General features: G+C 43.5%; 1 protein-coding gene across 1 annotated transcript; it reads left to right on the top strand.

Annotated features, from left to right (window-relative positions):
• Positions 1–18105: 18105 nt before the first annotated feature.
• lrrc3 (leucine rich repeat containing 3) lies at positions 18106–22333 on the top strand. Its single transcript, XM_046328319.1, has 2 exons — positions 18106–18228; positions 20728–22333. The coding sequence occupies exon 2, from the start codon at positions 21000–21002 to the stop codon at positions 21798–21800; it is 801 nt and encodes a 266-aa protein (XP_046184275.1). The 5' UTR covers positions 18106–18228; positions 20728–20999; the 3' UTR covers positions 21801–22333.
• The last annotated feature ends 5245 nt before the right edge of the window (positions 22334–27578 follow it).

Below are 27578 nucleotides of genomic sequence, written 5' to 3' on the forward strand. Positions count from 1 at the left end.
AGTCCTGAAAGGTGAAACAAAAACACTAAACAGGAAACAACCATCCACAAAACACAATGGAAAACAGGCTACCTAAATATGGTTCTCAATCAGGGACAATGATTGACAGCTGCCTCTGATTGAGAACCATACCAGGTCAAACACAGAAAAAGAAAATCATAGACAAACTAACATAGACAACCCACCCAACTCACGCCTTGACCATACTAAAACAAAAGACAAAACAAAGGAACTAAGGTCAGAACGTGACATATATTTATGGTTGATAATTCGCTTCTTGCAGATCAATATTAGATACATTTATCGAGATCAGTTTAAACTTTAACATAAATTCAATTACGTTTTTTCATTTGGAACGGTGGTTGTTATTATGTGTGTGTTTTTTAATAATAAAATATCATGTTTTTATCATAATGCTTAACATCCAATCATAAACATATTTTTGCTGAGGGTCTTTCTTCAAATATTTATTGTTAGAAAAAATGTAAGTTGCATGTTATATGTGTTATAAGTTATTCTAAGCTCTCCATAACCTGTGTTACAGTGACATAAGCACAATTCCAAATTTACTCCTAGCCTACATCCAAAGGCTTACTTGCACCTAAGAACTCCAGTAGCTCTGAGAGGATTGGGTCGCTGTAGCATTATCGTAATAGCTTCATCTTGCCTTCTGACTGGCTGGATGGAAATGTTGTCATATTGCTTTCACTTATCCAATCGTCCCGTAGACAGAAGTAGTGGCTATGGGGAAGAGACTGAGGAGGTTTTAAATATTAAACTTTCAAATAGCTATTGACTGCTGCTGGGTGCTATCATCCTCACTGGCCTGTACCTTAACTGCCCTAAGCTATCTCCTGGCCCCTTACGCCAAGTCTGAATTTTTCCTGCTAGGGGACCTGAACTGGGAGATTCTTAAACCACCCGACCAAGTCCTAAGCAATGGGACTCATAATCTTTCTCAGATTATTACCAATCCCACAAGGTATGACTCCAAACACCCAGAAAAGGCTTCTCTTCTTGATGTTATCCTCACAAATAATCCTGATAGGTATCAGTCTGTTGTTTTCTGTAATGTCCTTAGTGATCACTGTTTTACAGCCTGTGTTCGTAATGGCTGCTCAGTGAAACAACCTGTCCTGATTTGTCATAGACATTTGATAAAAAACTTTAATGAGCAAGCCTTCCTTCATGAACTGGCCTCTGTAAAACGGTGTAGAATCATCTAGATCCCCCTCTGTCGAAGACGCTTAGACCTTCTTTTTGATATTTTCAGTGGCATTGTTGACAAACACGCCCCATAAAGAACATTAGAATTAAAAATAGGTTTAGCCACTGGTTCGACTGTGATCTTGCAGAGTTATTCTACTTCAAGAATTGCATTTGGCGAAAGGCTCAACGCACACATACTCAGGCTGACTGGCTCTCGTTCAGGCAAATGAGAAATAAGTGCACTCAGGCTATACGGAAAGCCAAAGTTAGTTACTTTAATAAGGAGCAGTTCTCTCTCTGTAAGTCAAACCCCAAGAAGTTATGGGCAACATTTAAGACCTGGAGAATAAATCCTCCTCCTCACTGCTGCCCATGTCCCTTAAAGTTGATGATGTGGTTGTTACTGACAAGAAGCACATGGCTGAGCTCTTTATTAATCACCACTTCATTAACCTCTTCAACCTATGGGGGCGCTATGTCATTATTGGATAAAAAGACGTGCCCATTTTAAGCGCAATATTTTGTCACGAAAAGATGCTCGACTATGCATGGAATTGACAGCCTTGGAAAGACAAAATGCTGACGTTTCCAAAACTGCAAAGATATTATCTGTGAGTGCCCCAGAACTAATGCTACAGGCGAAACCAAGTTTCATACTGGAAATGCCCCAGATTCTGTGTTCCAATGTCTCCTTATATGGCTGTCAATGCGCCAGGAATGAGCCTGCCCTTTGTGTCGTTTCTCCAAGGTGTCTGCAGCATTGTGACGTGTTTGTAGGCATATCATTGGAAGATTGACCATAAGAGACTACATTTACCTGGTGTCCCGCCCGGTGTCCTGTGTCGAAATTATTGCGTAATTTGTAGGTCCATGCGCGTTCCATTTCTTCAGAAGAGAAAGTCAACTGCCACGAAGGATTTTATCGTCGATAGATATGTGAAAAACAACTTGAGGATTGATTCTAAACATCGGTTTGCCATGTTTCTGTCGATATTATGGAGTTAATTTGGAAAAAAGTTTGCGTTTTAATGACTTAATTTTCGTTTTTTTTTCTTACCCAAACGTGATGAAGAATGATGAAGAAAACATTTGTCAACACAAATAATATTTTTTGTAAAAACGGAACATTTGCTATCTAACTGAGAGTCTCCTCATTGAAAACATCTGAAGTTCTTCAAAGGTAAATTATTTTATTTGAATCCTTTTCTGGTTTTTGTGAAAATGTTGCCTGCTGAATGCGAACGCTAAATGCTACGCTAAATGCTACGCTAAATGCTACACTAGCTATCAATACTGTTACACAAATGCTTGTTTTGCAATGGTTGAGAAGCATATTTTGAAAATCTGAGATGACAGTGTTGTTAACAAAAGGCTAAGCTTGAGAGCAAATAGATTCATTTCATTTCATTTGCGATTTTCATGAATAGTTAACGTTGGTAATGAGCTTGAGGCTGTAGTCACGATACCGGATCCGGGATGGCTCAACGCAAGAAGTTAAGTCAGCATTCCTATTTGACTCAGCCGTTCCTCCTTGCCCGTCCAACATTTCCTCATCTCCCTCCCCTTCTAATGAGACTATCCCCGATGCTTCACCCTCTTTTTCTCCTACCCCACTACAAAGTTTCTCCCTGCAGGCAGTCACTGAGTCTGAGGTACTAGAGGAGTTCCTGAAACTTGACCTCAAAAAAGCATCTGGTTCAGATGGTTTAGACCCTTTCTTCTTTCTATTTTGCCCTGTTTATCAATAATCAACTGACTGGCTTTCTTGATGTCTAAGGTATTCTCTCTGATATGGAATCTGGTTTCTGCTCAGGTTATGGATGTGTCACTGCAACCAGGTCCTCAACGATGTCACCATTGCCCTTGATTCTAAGCAATATTGTGCTGCTATTTTTATTGACTTGGCCAAAGCTTTTGATACGGTAGACCATTCCATTCTTGTGGGCTGGCTAAGGAGTATTGGTGTCTCTGAGGGGGCTTTGGCCTGGTTTGCTAACTACCTCTCTCAAAGGGTGCCATTTACAAAGTCAGAAAATCTGATGTCTCACCCAGTGCCTGTCACCAAGGACGTACCCCAAGGCTCAATCCTAGGCCCCACGCTTTACATCAACAACATTGCTCATGCAGTAGGAAGTTCTCTCATCCATTTATATGCAGATGATAGTCTTTAACTGGGATTTTGTGTTAAATGCTCTACAACAAAGCTTTCTTAGTGTCCAACTAGCGTTCTCTACCCTTAACCTTGTTCTGAACACCTCCAAAACAAAGGTCATGTGGTTTGGTAAGAAGAATGTACCTCTCCCCACATGTGTGATTACTATCTCTGAGGGTTTAGAGCTTGAGGTAGTCACCTCATACAAGTACTTGGGAGTATGGCTAGATGATACACTGTCCTTCTCTCAGCACGTATCAAAGCTGCAGGCTAAAGTTAAATCTAGATTTGGTTTCCTCTATCGTAATCGCTCCTCTTTCACCCAAACTAATGCTGAACCATGCTAGATTACGGAGACATAATTTATAGATTGGCAGGTAAGGATGCTCTCGAGCCGCTAGATGTTCTTTACCATTCCGCCATCAGATTTGCCACCAATGTTCCTTATAGGACACATCACTGCACTCTATACTCCTCTGTAAACTGGTCATCTCTTTATACCCATCGCAAGACCCACTGGTTGATGCTTATTTATAAAACCCTCTTAGGCTTCACTCCCCCCTATCTGAGATATCTACTGCAGACCTGTTCTGCCAGTCACATTCTGTTAAAGGTCCCCAAAGCACACACATCCCTGGGTCGCTCGTCTTATCAGTTTGCTGCAGCTAACGACTGGAACGAGCTGCAACAAACACTCAAACTGGACAGTTTTATCTCAATCTCTTAATTCAAAGACTCAATCATGGACACTCTTAATGACAGTTGTGGCTGCTTTACGTGATGTCATTGTCTCTACCTTCTTTCCCTTTGTGCTGTTATCTGTGCCCAATAATGTTTGTACCATGTTTTGTGCTGCTACCATGTTGGGTTGCTACCATGTTGTTGTCATGTTGTGTTGCTACCATGCTGTGTTGTCATGTATTGCTGCCTTGCTATGTTGTTGTCTTAGGTCTTTATGTAGTGTTGTATTGTCCCTCTTGTCATGATGTGTGTTTTGTCCTATATATATATATATATAATATGCGAGAGCCAGCTCAGACACCGCTTAATTTAATGCTATTACAACCAACTATAAATCTATCAAGCTTTCTCAGATGAGAAGACACATTTTATTAGAGTTCCTCACATAAAAAATGTTGTATAATAATTATTTTTTTATCCCAGCCCCTGTTCCCGCAGGAGGCCTTTTGCCTTTTGGTAGGCTATCATTGTAAATAATAATTTGTTCTTAACTGACTTGCCTAGTTAAATAAAGGTTAAATATTTGTATATATTTTCAATCATTGTGGACAGAGATTCACTTGTTTGCGCTCACTCCTCACAGTGCTTATCTGAGCAAAGTCCTTCTGAAACGATTTCTAAACAGCAGACCTACTTTCAGTACTATCCCATAAGGTGATCAACTGTTTAAACTATTTCAGTTTTTCATGCTTAAAACAAATAATATGTACTGATACAATTTAACTGGCACTCAGCTGGAGTGAAATCCAGAACCACATATGTGTTCCCTGAACCCATGTGTACCTACTGTGCACTGCACCAGCTTATGTAACATGTAAATATATCTTCGGTACAGTTATTGTAAAATGAGATCACAAATATTATTTGAGCGTATATACTGTGTATTAGGCCTAGATTCAATCAAATCAAGTGTTAACCGGCGATAGCTGACACACGCATAGTTCATGTTTTGCCGGTGTCTTAGGTGTAACTGCATTAGAGCTGTGAAATCAGTAAGCAGCTGCTCTTGTGATTATTGTCAAGCCACACCGGTCCCACTCGTGTTAAAAGTACGAACGAGTAGTGCAGGCTATATAGAGATAGTGAAGCTTAAATTGAAAATAATGAAACTTAATGAGTTATATCAGTCTCATCGCGGTGTGGATTACATCTCACAATCCAGTGTTCGAACGCTTCATTAGATTTCTCATAATGCGACTCCGTGCAGCCAATGGCAATGTCTTCTACAGGTATAATGCTGGGAGCAGCTTCTGAATTTGACAGCTCTAATGCAGTTCCAACTCCGACACTGCCAAAACAACCGCTATGCGGAAGTTAGCTAAATCGGACCTGATTGAATCGAGCCCTCATCTCATTAACTAAACTTTTGGATGTCTGGAGACCTTCAGTATTGGGTTTTGCATCTAGCTTTCAATGCTTTAATTTGATTGCCTCTGAGTAGAAATGAAATGGAGGGCCTAATGTGTCGGTGTCACGCTGTATAATGATAGGAGACAAGCGCAGGAATACGTAATAGGGGTTTTTATTTTCTCCATCCAAACAAAAGAGTGAGGTGTAAACCTCTAAATAATACACGGGACGAGACCCGTAAAACAAGTGTACAACACGTAGCATGGCCGATACAACAAGACCAACAGACATGGCAATAACCGACAAGGACAATGGGGAACAGAGGGCACATATATACACATACTAATCAGGGGGAATGGGAACCAGGTGTGTGTAATGAGACAATAAATACATATCCACAGGCATGGTGCCGTAATGGCTCTTTAACTTAATAGCTCCTGTACATGTCTACCCTGTTTGTCCGATGTTGGCTCTCAGTTGTCCTGGAGTTGCACTTAGAACACAAGAGTGCTAATAAGAGATACACCCCGATCACCCAGCTACTGATATAATTTGCGGACTCCAACTCCATTCCTTGGTCAGAGAGGCAGTAAGAGTACTGGTAATTGTGATTAATTTGGGACAAAAGGCAGGATCTCGCCCATCAAAAAAGATGGATCTGCTATGACACCATACTGTTGTGCTTGAATAAGTAAGTCGGCTATAGAAGCGGAATTCACCCTTGGCAATTGACACATGTAATTTGTCTATTAAGGACTTTGGAGCACTGGGAATGAATTAAGACACAGGTGTACAGAGAAGTGAATGAGCAACCTTGGTAAATCAACAGTTGCAGTCTGCCTGTTCTATTGTTAATGACCGCTGTGTTCTCTTCCATGCCTGATACTACCCATCCAAACACACATTTTCGGACATTAATCAGCTAATTGTATCAGAGGACCACCGCCTGTGGGGATTAGCACAGCTTTAGATGAATGTGTTTTGGAGTTAATGTTGCTGTTGGTGGTCTACATGGCAATTATGGGCCAAACTACTTAATGTAAATCAATTAAGACCATTAAGTGCACTTACTCCAAAGCTCATCATTGGTATCGTGGGCTTAAGGTAGCAGCATCTTATTGAGGGAGACTGGGATGCGTACTTACTACACCTTTGCCATCCACATGCTGTAGGTATTTGCTCTCAGTCAAACAATGTTTTTTTGTGGAAAAGCATTTAAAAATATATATATATATCAATTACCTTAGCTGCTTTTTAAAAACATGCCATTGAAAAAGAAACCCACAGCAGCAAAACAAGTTACGGTACATCAAAATGAAGATAAAACTGCTACCACACATCCAGGCTGATCTGATGTTTTCTATATTCCCCAGCTCCTCTGTCTGGTGATGTGAATTGAATTGACAAAGATTGAAGGATGTGATCATAAGGTGATGTGGAAAGCCTGCTGGAGCTCATTGACAGCAGTGTTAGGATTTGTATGCCTCACACCAGTAGCTATATCCTCAAAACTAAATTAGTAGTCCTGCTTGTGTAGCGGACATGAGTCGCTCATGGTCACGTGATGAGGTAGCCCCATCTGCTAACTTCAAAAACAGTAGAAAACGGTCTAAGATGTTGGTTGCTCCCATGGGACTCCCGGGTTAATAGCCCGCGTGATACACTTGCAACCAAAATGTTTCAAGATACTGTCATGTTTTGTCATTTATTATCTTGTCTTGTCCCTGTGCTTCCCATTCTATTCGTTTCCCTCTGCTGGTCTTATTAGGTTCTTTCCCTCTTTCTATCCCTCTCTCTCCCCCTCCCTCTCTCACTCTCTCGCTCTCTCTTCTCTCTATCGTTCCGTTCCTGCTCCCAGCTGTTCCTATTCCCCTAATCAATCATTTAGTCTTCCCACACCTGTTCCCGATCCTTTCCCCTGATTAGAGTCCCTATTTCTTCCTTTGTGTTCCGTTCCTGTCCTGTCGGTTCCTTGTCTAGATTTCACCGTGCTGTGTTTGTGTATCGCCCTGTCGTGTCGTGTTTTCCTCAGATGCTGCGTGGTGAGCAGGTGTCTGAGTCTGTCTGGTTCCAGTGCCTTCCCGAGGCAACCTGCTGTTCACCTGCTGTTCAAGATCGAGTCTCCAGTTTGTCCTCGTCATTTCGAGTGAAAGTTGTGTTTTGTTGATTGTATTCACTTTACTGGATTAAAGACTCTGTTTTCGCCAAGTCGCTTTTGGGTCCTCTTTCACCTGCATGACAGAAGGAACCGACCAAGGAATGGACCCAGCGACTTCAGACGCTCGTTACACTGCCGTCGAGATCCAAGGAGCCATGCTCGGCAGACACGAGCAGGAATTGTCTGCTGCTCGCCATGCCGTGGAGAACCTGGCCGCTCAGGTTTCCGACCTCTCTGGACAGTTCCAGAGTCTACGTCTCGTGCCACCTGTTACTTCCTGGCCTGCCGAGCCTCCAGAACCTAGGGTTAATAACCCACCTTGCTACTCCGGGCAGCCCACTGAGTGCCGCTCCTTTCTCACGCAGTGTGAGATTGTGTTCTCTCTCCAACCCAACACATACTCTAGAGAGAGAGCTCGGGTTGCTTACGTCATTTCACTCCTTACTGGCCGGGCTCGAGAATGGGGCACAGCTATCTGGGAGGCAAGGGCTGATTGCTCTAACAAGTTCCAGAACTTTAAAGAGGAGATGATTCGGGTTTTTGACCGTTCAGTTTTTGGTGGGGAGGCTTCTAGGGCCCTGGCTTCCTTATGCCAAGGTGAACGGTCCATAACGGATTATTCTATTGAGTTTCGCACTCTTGCTGCCTCTAGTGAGTGGAACGAGCCGGCGCTGCTCGCTCGTTTTCTGGAGGGACTCCACGCAGTGGTTAAGGATGAGATTCTCTCCCGGGAGGTTCCTTCAGATGTGGACTCTTTGATTGCTCTCGCCATCCGCATAGAACGACGGGTAGATCTTCGTCACCGGGCTCGTGGAAGAGAGCTCGCATCAACGGTGTTTCCCTGCTCCGCATCGCAACCATCTCCCTCCTCTGGCTCAGAGTCTGAGCCCATGCAGCTGGGAGGGATTCGCATCTCGACTAAGGAGAGGGAACGGAGGATCACCAACCGCCTGTGCCTCTATTGCGGAGTTGCTGGACATTTTGTTAATTCATGTCCAGTAAAAGCCAGAGCTCATCTGTAAGCGGAGGGCTACAGGTGAGCGCAACTACTCAAGTCTCTCCATCAAGATCCTGTACTACTTTGTCGGTCCATCTACGCTGGACCGGTTCGGGTGCTACATGTAGTGCCTTGATAGACTCTGGGGCTGAGGGTTGTTTCATGGACGAAGCATGGGTTCGGAAACATGACATTCCTTTCAGAGAGTTAGAGAAGCCTACGCCCATGTTCGCCTTAGATGGTAGTCATCTTCCCAGTATCAGATTTGAGACACTACCTTTAACCCTCACAGTATCTGGTAACCACAGTGAGACTATTTCTTTTTTGATTTTTCGTTCACCGTTTACACCTGTTGTTTTGGGTCATCCCTGGCTAGTATGTCATAATCCTTCTATTAATTGGTCTAGTAATTCTATCCTATCCTGGAACGTTTCTTGTCATGTGAAGTGTTTAATGTCTGCCATCCCTCCCGTTTCTTCTGTCCCTACTTCTCAGGAGGAACCTGGCGATTTGACAGGAGTGCCGGAGGAATATCATGATCTGCGCACGGTCTTCAGTCGGTCCCGAGCCAACTCCCTTCCTCCTCACCGGTCGTATGATTGTAGTATTGATCTCCTTCCGGGGACCACTCCTCCTCGGGGTAGACTATACTCTCTGTCGGCTCCCGAACGTAAGGCTCTCGAGGATTATTTGTCTGTGTCTCTTGACGCCGGTACCATAGTGCCTTCTTCCTCTCCGGCCGGGGCGGGGTTCTTTTTTGTTAAGAAGAAGGACGGTACTCTGCGCCCCTGCGTGGATTATCGAGGGCTGAATGACATAACGGTTAAGAATCGTTATCCGCTTCCCCTTATGTCATCAGCCTTCGAGATTCTGCAGGGAGCCAGGTGCTTTACTAAGTTGGACCTTCGTAACGCTTACCATCTCGTGCGCATCAGAGAGGGGGACGAGTGGAAAACGGCGTTTAACACTCCGTTAGGGCATTTTGAGTACCGGGTTCTGCCGTTTGGTCTCGCCAATGCGCCAGCTGTTTTTCAGGCATTAGTTAATGATGTTCTGAGAGACATGCTGAACATCTTTGTTTTTGTCTATCTTGACGATATCCTGATTTTTTCTCCGTCACTCGAGATTCATGTTCAGCACGTTCGACGTGTTCTACAGCGCCTTTTAGAGAATTGTCTCTACGTAAAGTCTGAGAAGTGCTCTTTTCATGTCTCCTCCGTTACTTTTCTCGGTTCCGTTATTTCCGCTGAAGGCATTCAGATGGATTCCGCTAAGGTCCAAGCTGTCAGTGATTGGCCCGTTCCAAGGTCACGTGTCGAGTTGCAGCGCTTTTTAGGTTTCGCTAATTTCTATCGGCGTTTCATTCGTAATTTCGGTCAAGTTGCCGCCCCTCTCACAGCTCTTACTTCTGTCAAGACGTGTTTTAAGTGGTCCGGTTCCGCCCAGGGAGCTTTTGATCTTCTAAAAGAACGTTTTACGTCCGCTCCTATCCTCGTTACTCCTGACGTCACTAGACAATTCATTGTCGAGGTTGACGCTTCAGAGGTAGGCGTGGGAGCCATTCTATCCCAGCGCTTCCAGTCTGACGATAAGGTTCATCCTTGCGCTTATTTTTCTCATCGCCTGTCGCCATCTGAGCGCAACTATGATGTGGGTAACCGTGAACTGCTCGCCATCCGCTTAGCCCTAGGCGAATGGCGACAGTGGTTGGAGGGGCGACCGTTCCTTTTGTCGTTTGGACAGACCATAAGAACCTTGAGTACATCCGTTCTGCCAAACGACTTAATGCCCGTCAAGCTCGTTGGGCGTTGTTTTTCGCTCGTTTCGAGTTTGTGATTTCTTACCGTCCGGGTAGCAAGAACACCAAGCCTGATGCCTTATCCCGTCTGTTTAGTTCTTCTGTGGCTTCTACTGATCCCGAGGGGATTCTTCCTTATGGGCGTGTTGTCGGGTTAACAGTCTGGGGAATTGAAAGACAGGTTAAGCAAGCACTCACGCACACTGCGTCGCCGCGCGCTTGTCCTAGTAACCTCCTTTTCGTTCCTGTTTCCACTCGTCTGGCTGTTCTTCAGTGGGCTCACTCTGCCAAGTTAGCTGGTCATCCCGGTGTTCGAGGCACTCTTGCGTCTATTCGCCAGCGCTTTTGGTGGCCGACTCAGGAGCGTGACACGCGCCGTTTCGTGGCTGCTTGTTCGGACTGCGCGCAGACTAAGTCGGGTAACTCTCTCCTGCCGGTCGTCTCAGACCGCTCCCCATTCCTTCTCGACCATGGTCTCACATCGCCCTAGACTTCATTACCGGTCTGCCTTTGTCTGCGGGGAAGACTGTGATTCTTACGGTTGTCGATAGGTTCTCTAAGGCGGCACATTTCATTCCCCTCGCTAAACTTCCTTCCGCTAAGGAGACGGCACAAATCATTATCGAGAATGTATTCAGAATTCATGGCCTCCCGTTAGACGCCGTTTCAGACAGAGGCCCGCAATTCACGTCACAGTTTTGGAGGGAGTTCTGTCGTTTGATTGGTGCGTCCGTCAGTCTCTCTTCCGGGTTTCATCCCCAGTCTAACGGTCAAGCAGAGAGGGCCAATCAGACGATTGGTCGCATACTACGCAGCCTTTCTTTCAGAAACCCTGCGTCTTGGGCAGAACAGCTCCCCTGGGCAGAATACGCTCACAATTCGCTTCCTTCGTCTGCTACCGGGTTATCTCCGTTTCAGAGTAGTCTGGGTTACCAGCCTCCTCTGTTCTCATCCCAGCTTGCCGAGTCCAGCGTTCCCTCCGCTCAAGCGTTTGTCCAACGTTGTGAGCGCACCTGGAGGAGGGTGAGGTCTGCACTTTGCCGTTACAGGGCACAGACTGTGAGAGCCGCCAATAAATGCAGGATTAAGAGTCCAAGGTATTGTTGCGGCCAGAGAGTGTGGCTTTCCACTCGCAACCTTCCTCTTACGACAGCTTCTCGTAAGTTGACTCCGCGGTTCATTGGTCCGTTCCGTGTCTCCCAGGTCGTCAATCCTGTCGCTGTGCGACTGCTTCTTCCGCGACATCTTCGTCGCGTCCATCCTGTCTTCCATGTCTCCTGTGTTAAGCCCTTTCTTCGCACCCCCGTTCGTCTTCCCTCCCCCTCCCGTCCTTGTCGAGAGCGCACCTATTTACAAGGTACATAAGATCATGGACATGCGTTCTCGGGGACGGGGTCACCAATACTTAGTGGATTGGGAGGGTTACGGTCCTGAGGAGAGGAGTTGGGTTCCGTCTCGGGACGTGCTGGACCGTTCACTCATTGATGATTTCCTCCGTTGCCGCCAGGATTCCTCCTCGAGTGCGCCAGGAGGCGCTCGGTGAGTGGGGGTACTGTCATGTTTTGTCATTTATTATCTTGTCTTGTCCCTGTGCTTCCCATTCTATTCGTTTCCCTCTGCTGGTCTTATTAGGTTCTTTCCCTCTTTCTATCCCTCTCTCTCCCCCTCCCTCTCTCACTCTCTCGCTCTCTCTTCTCTCTATCGTTCCGTTCCTGCTCCCAGCTGTTCCTATTCCCCTAATCAATCATTTAGTCTTCCCACACCTGTTCCCGATCCTTTCCCCTGATTAGAGTCCCTATTTCTTCCTTTGTGTTCCGTTCCTGTCCTGTCGGTTCCTTGTCTAGATTTCACCGTGCTGTGTTTGTGTATCGCCCTGTCGTGTCGTGTTTTCCTCAGATGCTGCGTGGTGAGCAGGTGTCTGAGTCTGTCTGGTTCCAGTGCCTTCCCGAGGCAACCTGCTGTTCACCTGCTGTTCAAGATCGAGTCTCCAGTTTGTCCTCGTCATTTCGAGTGAAAGTTGTGTTTTGTTGATTGTATTCACTTTACTGGATTAAAGACTCTGTTTTCGCCAAGTCGCTTTTGGGTCCTCTTTCACCTGCATGACAGATACAGTAATTTCGCACTCTGGTACATGTTGTCGTCGAAACAACATAGTTATTTTTGCACAGACCAAGGGCTAAATCTATTGTACAGATTGACAAGCATTCTGTACAAGAGAGAAAAGTATTTACCCAACACTTTGTATGAATGGAAACTAATATTGATGTAGCCTATTGTTATTATTTGATTAGTTTCCTATTTATGTCATCCAAAAGTATCTGGCATGGTCATTTCTTATCAAGACCGGCGGTAAAATATCCCTGGACTGTCCATATTTGAAATGTGCATCTGAAGACATATACAGGTTATAGGAGTGAACTCTTCACTTTCTCTCTATTAGTCTCTATCACATTCTCAACATCTCTGTCCCCCATTGTTCTCCATACAGCAGATCCAAGTGATGTCCCACCTAGCACCCTTACCTAAACAATTCCACCATAACACCCAGCTACAACCTTTCGGTCTTCCCGAGTGCCAAACACACACACCCGAGTGCGCCTCCAGGGTCCAGTACTCAATGTTCCTGCTTCTCGCACTTGCCCTGAGGTGTGTGTCTTCAGCCCGGTACCACCAGTGCCGGCACCATGCACCAGGCCTACAGTGCGCCTCACCAGTCCAGAGCGTCCAGCGACAGTACGCAGTCCAGAGCGTCCGGCGACGGTACGCAGTCCAGAGCGTCCGGCGACGGTACGTAGTCCAGAGCGTCCGGCGACGCAGTCCAGAGCGTCCGGCGACGGTACGCAGTCCAGTTCGTCCGACTGTCACGCCCTGACCTTTTTAATCTTTGTTTCCTTTATTGTTTTGGTTAGGTCAGGGTGTGACATGGGTGATGTATGTGTTGTTGTACTCTCTAGGGGTTTTGTAGGTTTATGGGTTTGTTTACCATCTAGGTGTTTATGTATGTCTATGGTTGCCTTCTCAATTAGAGGCAGCTGTTTATCGTTGTCTCTGGTTGGGAACCATATTTAGGCAGCCATCTTCTTTGGGTATTTTGAAGGTTATTGTCTGTCTAGTTGCCTGTGTCTGAACTAGTATTATATAGCTTCACGGTCGGTTTGTTAAGTGTTCTTGGTCTTCATTAAAATCATGTATTCATATTACGCTGCGCCTTGGTCACCTCCATTCAATGAACCAACTATAAATCTATCAAGCTTTCTCAGATGAGAAGACACATTTTATTTAGTTCCTCACGTAAAAAGTGTTGTGTTACATTAAAAGGCATAATACTCTCCACCACAATCCTCAGAGGATGTGTAAACATCTGCTAGTACATTTTGAGGGATATTTTGTTCATATTGTTTGGGGTTGATGGTAAAAACAATTCACCCATAGAATGAATATAAAAATGTTCTCTGACCTACAGTATAGCGTTAATTACAGTTATATACTCCATTTAAATTTTAAACACGGCTGCTGCCTGATATGTGAATGCATTGAGGTACTTTGATAACTGTGCCCTTGTAAATGAATGTTTGTAGCATAAATGTATAAGGTATCAGTTAAAATGCACTGTATACAAAATTGTATATTGCACACAAAAAAATACACATTTCCAATGAACAATTCATGTCTATTTCACAATCTGTGATACTGGGTTGAAAATAACACATATGTTTACATAATTAACTTGCAGGTGATTATGAAATTAACATGTCATACACAGGTTGTAAATTATTTTTTAGGTGACACGGTGAGTCAATATATTGGAACAATATATCACAGAGTACGAGTTGTTATACTGTGATAGATTATTCCAATCTATTGAATCACCATAACGCGAACATCTACCTACTCAAAGGATGCGTGTTTGAATCTCATCATGGACGAGGTGGTGAGGGTAGGTAACAACATCTCCACCCCACTGATCCTCAACCACACTGCACACTGCCCTAACCCATCTGGACAAGAGGAATACCTATGTGAGAATGCTGTTCATCGACTACAGCTCGGCATTCAACACCATAGTACCCTCCAAGCTCGTCATCAAGCTCGAGACCCTGGATCTCGACCCCGCCCTGTGCAACTGGGTGCTGGACTTCCTGACGGGCCGCCCCCAGGTGGTGAGGGTAGGCAACAACATCTCATCCCCGCTGATCCTCAACACTGGGGCCCCACGAGGGTGCGTTCTGAGCCCTCTCCTGTACTCCCTGTTCACCCACGACTGCGTGGCCACGCACGCCTCCAACTCAATCATCAAGTTTGCGGACAACACAACAGTGGTAGGCTTGATTACCAACAACGACGAGACGGCCTACAGGGAGGAGCTGAGGGCCCTCGGAGTGTGGTGTCAGGAAAATAACCTCACACTCAACGTCAACAAAACTAAGGAGATGATTGTGGACTTAAGGAAACAGCAGAGGGAACACCCCACTATCCACATCGATGGAACAGTAGTGGAGAGGGTAGCAAGTTTTAAGTGCATCGGCATACACATCACAGACAAATTGAATTGGTCCACTCACAAAGACAGCATCGTGAAGAAGGCGCAGCAGCGCCTCTTCAACCTCAGGAGGCTGAAGAAATTTGGCTTGTCACCAAAAGCACTCACAAACTTCTACAGATGCACAATCGAGAGCATCCTGGCGGGCTGTATCACCGCCTGGTACGGCAACTGCTCCGCCCTCAACCGTAACGCTCTCCAGAGGGTAGTGAGGTCGGCACAACGCATCACCGGGGGCAAACTACCTGCCCTCCAGGACACCTACACCACCCGATGTTACAGGAAGGCCATAAAGATCATCAAGGACATCAACCACCCGAGCCACTGCCTGTTCACCCCGCTATCATCCAGAAGGCGAGGAGAGTACAGGTGCATCAAAGCTGGGACCGAGAGACTGAAAAACAGCTTCTATCTCAAGGCCATCAGACTGTCAAACAGCCACCACTAACATTGAGTGGCCGCTGCCAACACACTGACACTGACTCAACTCCAGCCACTTTAATAATGGGAATTGATGGGAAATGATGTAAATATATCACTAGCCACTTTAAACAATGCTACATTATATAATGTTACTTACCCTACATTATTAATCTCATATGCATACGTATATACTGTACTCTATATCATCTACTGCATCCTTATGTAATACATGTATCACTAGCCACTTTTACTATGCCACTTTGTTTACATACTCATCATCTCATATGTATATACTGTACTCGATACCATCTACTGTATCTTGCCTATGCTGCTCTGTACCATCACTCATTCATATATCCTTATGTACATATTCTTTATCCCCTTACACTGTGTATAAGACAGTAGTTTTGGAATTGTTAGTTAGATTACTTGTTGGTTATTACTGCATTGTCGGAACTCGAAGCACAAGCATTTCGCTACACTCGCATTAACATCTGCTAACCATGTGTATGTGACAAATAAAATTTGATTTGATTTTGATTTGATTTGACCTACACCACCCGATGTCACAGGAAGGCCATAAAGATCATCAATGACAACAACCACGAGCCACTGCCTGTTCACCCCACTATCATCCAGAAGGCGAGGTCAGTACAGGTGCATTAAAGCAGGGACCGAGAGACTGAAAAACAGCTTCTATCTCAAGGCCATCAGACTGTTAAACAGCCACCACTAACATTGATTGGCTGCTGCCAACACACTGACTCAACTCCAGCCACTTTAATAATGGGAATTGATGGAAATTGATGTAAAATATATCACCAGCCACTTTAAACAATGCTACTTAATATAATGTTTACATACTCTACATTATTCATCTCATATGTATATGTAGATACTGTACTCTATATCATCTACTGCATCTTTATGTAATACATGTATAACTAGCCACTTTAAACTATGCCACTTTGTTTACATACCCTACATTACTCATCTCATACAGTGGGGCAAAACAGTATTTAGTCAGCCACCAATTGTGCAAGTTCTCCCACTTAAAAAGATGAGAGAGGCCTGTAATTATCATCATAGGTACACTTCAACTATGACTGACAAAATTAGAAAAAAAATCCAGAAAATCCAGTTTGGAGTGTGACTGTTTGAGGTTGTGGACAGGTGTCTTTTATACTGATAACAAGTTCAAACAGGTGCCATTAATACAGGTGGAGGACAGAGGAGCCTCTTAAAGAAGAAGTTACAGGTCTGTGAGAGCCAGAAATCTTGCTTGTTTGTAGGTGACCAAATACTTATTTTCCACCATAATTTGCAAATAAATTCATTAAAAATCAAACAATGTGATTTTCTGGATTTTATTTCTCATTTTGTCTGTCATAGTTGAAGTGTACCTATGATGAAAATTACAGGCCTCTTTCATCTTTTTAAGTGGGAGAACCTGCACAATTGGTGGCTGACTAAATACTTTTTTGCCCCACTGTATGTATGTACTGTACTCGATACCATCTACTGCATCTTGCCTATGCCGTTCTGTACCATCACTCATTCATGTATCTTTATGTACATATTCTTTATCTCTTTGCATTTGTGTGTATAAGGTAGTAGTTTTGGAATTGTTAGATTACTCGTTGGTTATTACTGCATTGTCGGAACTAGAAGCACAAGCACTTCGCTACACTCGCAGTAACATCTGCTAACCATGTGTATGTGACAAATAAATTTGATTTGATAACTTTAGCATTTTTGCTAATGAGCTACTTTGCAACTACTTACTACTTTTGAGCTACGTTGTAACTACTTATTAAATTTGCTAACCTTTCCTCTAACCCTTTAACCTAACTCCTAAACCTAACCCTTTAACTACTTAGCTAGCATGTTAACTAGCCCTAACCGTAACCCCTAAACCAAACCCTAACGTTAGCCACCTAGCTAGCCTAGCTAACATTATCCACCACAGATTGGATTTGTGTACTGTATACTGATGCATTATGAAGAAAAATCAAAAAGGGGACTTTTCATGTGTCTGTCACACATTTCGAATAACTAATTTGTGTCTATTTCACAATAAACTGTCATAGTGTGTTGGTTATTTGACCTGAAATGCATATTGTCCTTTTTTGTAGAATTTAATTTTGAAACATTTTGAGTCATACAAAATTGTGGAAACCTAGTGGAAACCTAGTTCGTTTAATTTGATGAATCTCTCCTTGTTCATCTTTTAATCACCCACTTGGGTTAGTATGCTTGTGAAAACCAATCAGTAGATGGGATAGGAAAAATTTACAGTGCGTCAAGTGTCTCAAATATAGAACCAAGTTGTATGCTTTTTTTATTTACCAAGTTCTATGCGCCTGGCTACGCCGACACCCGTTGAAGCGCGCAAGCAGTTTAAATGAAACGATTGAATTACATGTATGTATTTATTTAGCAATATTAGTGCAGCTAACATTGGCTGTCCAGTCAGCATGTTACTGATGACAGTAAGCAATACATGCGTATTGACTTAACCGACTCACCAGGTTATAGTCTAGGTCTTACAACACCTAATATATCCCCCTTACATTTATGTTACAAATTGTTAACCTGTAATGCTTTCCATGTTTGTTGCCTATTTTATTCAACCACCAGGCCCTAAATTAATTGTTTGACTATACAGGATCGACTAGTTTTTTTCAAGTGAGGGAATACGTGGAGGCTTGCCAAACTAACAGTAGTCCAATAGACACACAGCCCGACCGACCTTCTTCTATGCTCTCCACTGATGGGCGCAGGACGTGCTGATGAATGTGGCCTGCGACTGAACAGGAACATCAACAAGTGTGGCTGCTGTCATCTCTTTTAAAAAACGGTAGGCTATTAGATATTACAACTGTAATCTATGGTGTGGGGTACCTGTTTTGGAGATGATGTTACTTGGAATACCATGTACAGACCATGCGGGAACTTCGGTTTTATGCTGACCGCTGACATTTTAGACTATGAATAGAGTGCCTTGTGCTGAAAGCAAGACATGTTGTACAGACCACAGCTGTCTGAATTATGTTTTGTTTTATATTCATAAGAAATGTCTGCAGTAATTAGCATTAAAGAAGAAGTATGGATCTTGGTGGAAATTTGAAATATAGAAGCACATATTCTCAAAATGGAAACGAGTCCACCAGTTTTTACGCAAGCCTTCTGGAGCAAATTGACTGCTGGATAAACACCCGATGTGTGCTCCTTTTTATAACTGTGATATAACGCGGAATATTTTTTTATATAATGGCAATGGTAACACAATTATTGGCCACGATTGTAGTAAGTTTTATTTGTATCCTGCCTACTGTAAAAGTTTCTGTATTTTTGGGGGCGAAAAACTTTGAAAGGCCATAGTTGTCTACATTTAATGTCCAATGCCTATAGGATTACTCTTTTTGATTCTGGGTGGGTTTTTGTAAGAGCAAATAATTCAGTATAGGACAATTTAAATTAAGATAAATCAGTAAAATTATGTAGAGGTACAATTTGTTAGGCTACTACTGCAATTAAATAGCATGGTTTTATATAACTTCTGAATGTAAAGAATGTCATGTAAAATGCATTATAAGCTTAGAACTGTCTTCCCCCATTATACAAGGTTGTTTTATTACATTATTTATGGTTTTGATGGTTTTTATAGCTTCAAAATATGTTTGCAACTCATGACGCTCCACCTATGAATTTGACAGTGGTTACATTTATCTAGCCCCACCCCTCAACTTTATAGCAAACCATGATTGTGGCCTGAAACCGTATTATTATAAGTGATCATATTGCAGATTGTAACTCTCCTAATTTGATCTGTGATACATTCAGCGCTACAACAGGGGAATCTGCAGTTCAAACTATTTCACATTTACCCACCACTGTTTTGGTAAAAAGCTTAGAGATGGGATTGAAGAAATGTAACATCTCTCAAATTCCAAGAGCTGTGGATGCAAGGACTGACCCTCCATGATATCAAAATTATAGTTTAAACTATGTTTTGAGGCTATACAGTAATTGTTTACAAACAGTGGAGTAAACAAACTTATATTTTGGGTTCTGATGGGGTATGGCAGTTGAACGAAGCTCATAAGGCATTTACAAGTCATATCCTTCAAGAATCAAGGGAATATATCATTAAAATTAACATTTTGCTGCATTTACAGTAATTCACTTATTTGACTTGGAATAAAAATGGTTACCTAACAAAATACAGAACCAATTAGTACCTCTAATTGTTTACATGTTGTTATATTTTGGCTCCGTCTCCAAATGAATCTCATATGATTTTATATATTCTATTAAACTCAATTCAACTGCAGGGCTGCCATGGTCTATTAATATGGCCTGTTTTGTAAAGGAACAAAGGCAGTGCTTTCAAAGGCAGTGCTTTCATAATAATCCTGTCGACACCTCCATATGATCTCCAGCTCAAATTTGAACGTGAGGGCTTGTGTAAGAAATCTTGTTTATATTTTGTGTGTGTGCGTGCTCATGGGTTGAAGACATTGAGATGTACAGTACACAAAAATGGTTGATAAAATGTCTAAATGTCACATTGGTGCCCCCAGTCCCATCACAGGTTGGCATCAAGTACAACAATAAACTGCATGGTCAGCATAATCCACAAGAGGGTGCACCTATAGTGAAAATTATATAATAGACTGGCACAGTGGATCCATTCTAGTTGTGTAAACGTATGACATCAGTTTTCCTTTATGTGGAAATATGTTACGTTATGAGAAGAGAAGCACAGCTCATGAGAGTGTAATCATTATTAAACTGGCACTATCCTGCAGAAGCAGGAGAAATTAATTTCATTCAAATGTTGTAAGTCCATATAAATGAATTAGGCTATCCTAATATGATATGATAATGTAAGTGAAGATCAATCTATTTGTCTCTCTGCTTTATGAGATTTCCTTTAAGTGAAATGGAGTGTCCTTGATTATCATTTTACAAATGTATAAACAGTATGACACTTGAATTGACCATGCCCAATGTGCAAGCAAATCCAATTTGGCTGATGCACTCAGGATAATTGTTCAAATATTTTAGGAAAGTAATCTTGATATAAAACCGTATCCCTAAAATACTTAAGCCTACCCTAAAACTCTTACAGTATGGCCTTCATGTTTTTCTCTGTCACTGCTTCTAAGAAGAAACTATGTCTAGTAATTCCCTTTTTCACTAGGACTGTCACTATTCTATTTTTCTTCTTTCAGTTCTCGACATGGCAGGAGGGTACCGGAAACACATTCAGCCTACCTCCACTTTATAGTTGCCTTCATCTCCCTCTAAGATACCGTTCCCTCTTGAGTAACTCTCTTCTCTTTCCAATCAGAAAGCAGCCTCTTGGATTCTACCTGGAATACTCTCAATGCAGCTCATGTGAAACTGGGCTCTACTGAAGCCCTTTGGAAACAGCAGGACATGAAAAGTATACTTCACCGACGGATCTGATGGATTAACTACAGATAAAACCTTGACAGCTTGTAAGGAAGTTAAAACGGTCTTGTCTTGTGGTTTTCAAGCCACAACGATAGAACAACATGACACAAGGTTTAACCATGACTGCTCTTTCATGACAGGACCAGCAGGAGCACACTGCTGAAGATGTCCAACCGTATGGGTCATGATCGGCCCAGAAATCCCTTGCTCTCAGCTGTCTCGGCTCTCTTGTGTGCCTTGCACTTTGGAATATTGTTCAGAAGTGCACTTGTGACCGCTTGTCCCAAGAGCTGCCACTGCATTGAGAAGAACAGCCTTGCCGTGCTGCAGTGCATGTCGCGCAACCTGGAGAACATCCCAGCTGACCTGCCGCGTGACACTGTAGTCCTGCTGCTGGCCTCAAATAGGATTACCAAGATCCCCAAACAGGCCTTTAAGGACCTCAACAGACTACAGGAACTGGATCTGTCCAACAACGCCATTGAGACGGTGGACGCTGGGGCCTTCCAGGGTGTCTCCGACGTCCTTCGGGTCCTGGACCTGTCCAACAACCGCATAAGCAGCGTGCCCAAAGAGGCATTCGCCAAACTTCAGGCCAAAATCAGCCTCTCCAACAATCCCTGGCACTGCGAGTGCAGCTTGCAGGAGGTCCTGAGGGAGCTGAGACTGGACCCAGAGACGGTCAACGAGGTGAGCTGTCACACGGCTGTGGAGGAGGAGTACACCGGCAAACCCGTTATCCAGGTCCTGGACTCGGGCATCAACTTCTGCAACTTCCACCACAAGACCACTGATGTGGCCATGTTCGTCACTGTGTTCGGCTGGTTCACCATGGTGATAGCCTACGTGATCTACTACGTGCGGAAGAACCAGGAGGATGCCAGGAGGCACATGGAGTACCTCAAGTCCCTGCCCAGCAGCTCGCAGATCAGCAAAGACTTTGACACGATCAGCACGGTTCTCTAGCAGGCCCGCTGTGGCACACATTTGAGAGAGTGTGTGAGTGAGTGAGTGAGTGAGTGGTGGTGAGTGAGTGAGTGAGTGAGTGAGTGAGTGAGTGAGTGAGTGAGTGAGTGAGTGAGTGAGTGAGTGAGTGAGTGATAGGGAGAATGGTGTTCTTGATTTTTGAGCTGGGATTTATTTTAGGTGGCCTTAGGAGACGATAGATCTGGACTTCATCTGGACCTTTAGTATTTATAATTGCTCTCTGTCTTTCTGTATGGACACAGATAACTATCTTAATTTGACCAGTTTCTCACAGCAGGAAAATAATCTTTCCGCAACAGGAAATGTGAATTATTTTGTGGATTATAATGAGAATTTTTTGTAGGGGTTGATACGTTTTTCGTCATGGCAAACCAAGTCTGACATTTTAAAGTGGAAATTCCAAACTTTAGAAGCCTTTTTAAACCTCAAATACACTAAAAGTTGCATTTACTGCGGCACAGGAACATTTTGTGTGACAACAGAGTGATCAAATTAAGAAAAAGGACATACAATGAGGGAAAAAAGTATTTGATCCCCTGCTTATTTTGTAGGTTTGCCCACTGACAAAGAAATGATCAGTCTATAATTTTAATGGTATTTTTATTTGAACAGTGAGGGACAGAATAACCCTAAAAATATCCAGAAAAACACGTGAAAAATTGTATAAATTGATTTGCATTTTAATAAGGGAATTAAGTATTTGACCACAGAAGCAATCAATCAATCAGATTCCCATCTCTCTATCTCCAAACTACACTATGCTGTGAAGGACTGAAATCCTGCAGCGCTCACAAGGTCCCCCTGCTCAAGAAAGCACATATACATGCCCGTCTGAAGTTTGCCAATGAACATCTGAATGTTTCATAGGACAACTGGGTGAAAGTGTTGTGGCCAGATGAGGACAAAATGGAGCTCTTTGGCATCAACTCAACTCGCCGTGTTTGGAGGAGGACAAATGCTGCCTATGACCCAAAGAACACCATCCCCAGAAACATTATGCTTTGGTGGTGTTTTTATGCTAAGGGGACAGGACAACTGCACCTCATTAAGGACGATGGACGGGGCCAAGTACCGTCAAATCTTCGGTCAGAACCTCCTTCCCTCAGCCAGGGCATTGAAAATGTGTCGTGGATGGGTATTCCAGCATGACAATGACCAGAAACACACTGCCAAGGCAACAAAGGAGTGGCTCAAGAAGAAGCACATTAAGGTCCTGGAGAGGCCTAGCCAGTCTCCAGACCTTAATCCCATAGACAATCTGTGGAGGGAGCTGAAGGTTCGAGTTGCCAAACATCAGCCACAAAACCTTAATGACGTAGAGAAGATCTGCAAAGAGGAGTGGGACAAAATCCCTCCTGAGACGTGTGCAAACCTGGTGGCCAACTACAAGAAACGTCTGACCTCTGTGATTGCCAACAAGGGTTTTGCCACCAAGTAGTAAGTCATGTTTTGCAGAGGGGTCAAATACTTATTTCCCTCATTAAAATACAAATCAATTTATAACATTTTTGACATGCGTTTGTCTGGATTATTTTGTTGTTATTCTGTCTCCCACTGTTCAAATAAACCAACCATTAAAATTATAGACTGATCATTTCCTTTTCAGTGGGCAAATGTACAAAATCAGCAGGGGATCAAATACTTATTTCCCTCACTGTACATTGACAAATCTGGCATTTTATCATCTAGACTATCATTTCATTTATATTCAGGTGAAGGCTAATTCTTTTAGAATACTATTTTCACTTGACATCTCTTGCGATTCTACACCTTAACACTGTGTATTGGGCTGTACTAGATCATGTTCCCCCCTTTCCTTCTGCCATGTACAATTCCCGTTAATGCTGTCTTTTAATTTAGTTAGTTGCTACTCAGGGGAAACGTTGGTTGCAATGAAGTAATTAAGGTGTCATTGTCAGGTTGTATAGTGGTTATTTAAGGAAGTTTCATTAAATTATTTTTAGCAGTCAATATAAATACATCTTTATCTGGTTATTTGACCAGATAACAACCAAAATATGACATCTGATAACATGACGTCTTCTCAATCAGAAAATCAGTTTACAACCAGAAAATAGTTCTTAAGACGTTGTGTCAATTTTTGCCTGCTGGGTAGGAAGTTTTTATCTGTGTAGACTTTCTCCTCATTTTATTTGGTGTTTTATTGGTCAACAGTGAGTCAACATCTTGTATGGTTCATACAATCTGTGCTTGTATGGGATATCCCACATGCTAAAATAGGTAAAAATGTTGTCATAATGTTCAATGAATGGGCCAAGTGTCCGTTTTTCTGGGACTGGGCCCGGTCTGAAGTGTTATTGTCATTATTTATTTTATTTTTTTATTTTTATTTATTTCACCTTTATTTAACCAGGTAGGCTAGTTGAGAACAAGTTCTCATTTGCAACTGCGACCTGGCCAAGATAAAGCATAGCAGTGTGAACAGACAACACAGAGTTACACATGGAATAAACAATTAACAAGTCAATAACACAGTAGAAAAAATGGGCAGTCTATATACAATGTGTGCAAAAGGCATGAGGAGGTAGGCGAATAATACAATTTTGCAGATTAACACTGGAGTGATAAATGATCAGATGGTCATGTACAGGTGGAGATATTGGTGTGCAAAAGAGCAGAAAACTAAATAAATAAAAACAGTATAAAAACAGTATGGGAATGAGGTAGGTGAAAATGGGTGGGCTATTTTCCTATAGACTATGTACAGCTACAGCGATCGGTTAGCTGCTCGGATAGCTGATGTTTGAAGTTGGTGAGGGAGATAAAAGTCTCCAACTTCAGCGATTTTTGCAATTCGTTCCAGTCACAGGCAGCAGAGTACTGGAACGAAAGGCGGCCAAATGATGTGTTGGCTTTAGGGATGATCAGTGAGATACACCTGCTGGAGCGCGTGCTACGGATGGGTGTTGCCATCGTGACCAGTGAACTGAGATAAGGCGGACCTTTACCTAGCATGGCCTTGTAGATGACCTGGAGCCAGTGGGTCTGGCGACGAATATGTAGTGAGGGCCAGCCGACTAGAGCATACAAGTCGCAGTGGTGGGTGGTATAAGGTGCTTTAGTGACAAAACGGATGGCACTGTGATAGACTGCATCCAGTTTGCTGAGTAGAGTGTTGGAAGCCATTTTGTAGATGACATCGCCGAAGTCGAGGATCGGTAGGATAGTCAGTTTTACTAGGGTAAGCTTGGCAGGGTGAGTGAAGGAGGCTTTGTTGCAGAATAGAAAGCCGACTCTTGATTTGATTTTCGATTGGAGATGTTTGATATGGGTCTGGAAGGAGAGTTTGCAGTCTAGCCAGACTCCTAGGTACTTATAGGTGTCCACATATTCAAGGTCGGAACCATCCAGTGTGGTGATGCTAGCCGGGCAAGCGGGTGCAGGCAGCGATCGGTTGAAAAGCATGCATTTGGTTTTACTCGCGTTTAAGAGCAGTTGGAGGCCATGGAAGGAGTGCTGTATGGCATTGAAGCTCGTTTGGAGGTTAGATAGCACAGTGTCCAATGACGGGCCGAAAGTATATAGAATGGTGTCGTCTGTGTAGAGGTGGATCAGGGAATCGCCCGCAGCAAGAGCAACATCATTGATATATACAGAGAAAAGAGTCGGCCCGAGAATTGAACCCTGTGGCACCCCCATAGAGACTGCCAGAGGACCAGACAGCATGCCCTCCGATTTGACACACTGAACTCTGTCTGCAAAGTAATTGGTGAACCAGGCAAGGCAGTCATCCGAAAAACCGAGGCTGTTGAGTCTGCCGATAAGAATATGGTGATTGACAGAGTCGAAAGCCTTGGCGAGGTCGATGAAGACGGCTGCACAGTACTGTCTTTTATCGATGGCGGTTATGATATCGTTTAGTACCTTGAGTGTGGCTGAGGTGCACCCGTGACCGGCTCGGAAACCAGATTGCACAGCGGAGAAAGTACGGTGGGATTCGAGATGGTCAGTGACCTGTTTGTTGACTTGGCTTTCGAAGACCTTAGATAGGCAGGGCAGGATGGATATAGGTCTGTAACAGTTTGGGTCCAGGGTGTCTCCCCCTTTGAAGAGGGGGATGACTGCGGCAGCTTTCCAGTCCTTGGGGATCTCAGACGATATGAAAGAGAGGTTGAACAGGCTGGTAATAGGGGTTGCGACAATGGCGGCAGATAGTTTCAGAAATAGCGGGTCCAGATTGTCAAGCCCAGCTGATTTGTACGGGTCCAGGTTTTGCAGCTCTTTCAGAACATCTGCTATCTGGATTTGGGTAAAGGAGAACCTGGAGAGGCTTGGGTGAGGAGCTACGGGGGGGGCGGAGCTGTTGGCCGAGGTTGGAGTAGCCAGGCGGAAGGCATGGCCAGCCGTTGAGAAGTGCTTATTGAAGTTTTCGATAATCATGGATTTATCGGTGGAGACCGTGTTTCCTAGCCTCAGTGCAGTGGGCAGCTGGGAGGAGGTGCTCTTGTTCTCCATGGACTTCACAGTGTCCCAGAACTTTTTGGAGTTGGAGCTACAGGATGCAAACTTCTGCCTGAAGAAGCTGGCCTTAGCTTTCCTGACTGACTGCGTGTATTGGTTCCTGACTTCCCTGAACAGTTGCATATCACGGGGGGCTATTCGATGCTATTGCAGTCCGCCATAGGATGTTTTTGGTCATTAGGTCATTTATATTTGCACATTGTTATAGAATTGAAAGGTCTCCAGTCATTTATTGTTTCCATGTGTCAATGCAGAATTGTTACTTAAATTTATAATCTGTGAGATTCAAAATGGACACCATAGCAGCATTGGAAAATAAAGGTTGTTATACATAACTTTCTTCAGCTTACCAATGTCCCTGAGTGAGTTGACTACTATAAATGTACAAAAATATAGATGTATATCATTATATGAATCATAAAGGTCCTATAATATTGTTGTACTACTACTACTTTTTTATTTAATCTTTATTTAACTAGGCAAGTCATTTAAGAACCAATTCTTATTTACAATGACAGCCTACCCCAGCCAAACCCGGACGACACTGGGCCAATTGTGTGCCGCCCTACGGGACTCCCAATCACTGCCGGAAGTGATTCTGCCTGGATTCGAACCAGGGATGAGATGCAGTGCCTTAGACCGCTGCGCCACTCGGGAGCCGCCCCCACCACCATTACCACTACCACTACTTCTACTATGTCTACAACCAAGCCAAATATTGTATGTAGAAATTATCATATTTGGAGGATTTCAACTTTTCTTTAGTTCATAAACATTGATAAAAAACACACTGAGCAGAGGACCACCTGAGATACTGCATCGGTTTGTTTTTATCAATGTATTGTTTTTTCTGCTTGTATTTTGGCACTGTGGCTGCAAGGACAGTGTTTGATGTATGAAAGAACTATGATATTGCTGTCTGAAAGTGCATAAAACCAATGCCTCTCGAACAGAAGGGTACACAAAAAAATTATCAAATTTATTTTACCGAGCTTGACCTGCAGAAGTAGAATTCTAACTTATTGCTTTGTAGTGATGAGATTTCATGATGGCACAGGGAAAGTTGACGTCACGTTAATAACGGATTTCTTGTCATGTTTTGTCTTTTATTATCTTGTCTTGTCCCTGTGCTTCCCATTCTATTCGTTTCCCTCTGCTGGTCTTATTAGGTTCTTTCCCTCTTTCTATCCCTCTCTCTCCCCCTCCCTCTCTCACTCTCTCGCTCTCTCTTCTCTCTATCGTTCCGTTCCTGCTCCCAGCTGTTCCTATTCCCCT

The sequence above is a fragment of the Oncorhynchus gorbuscha genome, linkage group LG01 (assembly GCF_021184085.1).
Source record: "Oncorhynchus gorbuscha isolate QuinsamMale2020 ecotype Even-year linkage group LG01, OgorEven_v1.0, whole genome shotgun sequence".
In the NCBI taxonomy this organism is placed as follows: domain Eukaryota; kingdom Metazoa; phylum Chordata; class Actinopteri; order Salmoniformes; family Salmonidae; genus Oncorhynchus; species Oncorhynchus gorbuscha.

Bases quoted from the DNA above. Each gene is read 5' to 3' on its own strand.
- lrrc3 (XM_046328319.1), top strand. From the start codon at position 21,000: ATGTCCAACCGTATGGGTCATGATCGGCCCAGAAATCCCTTGCTCTCA.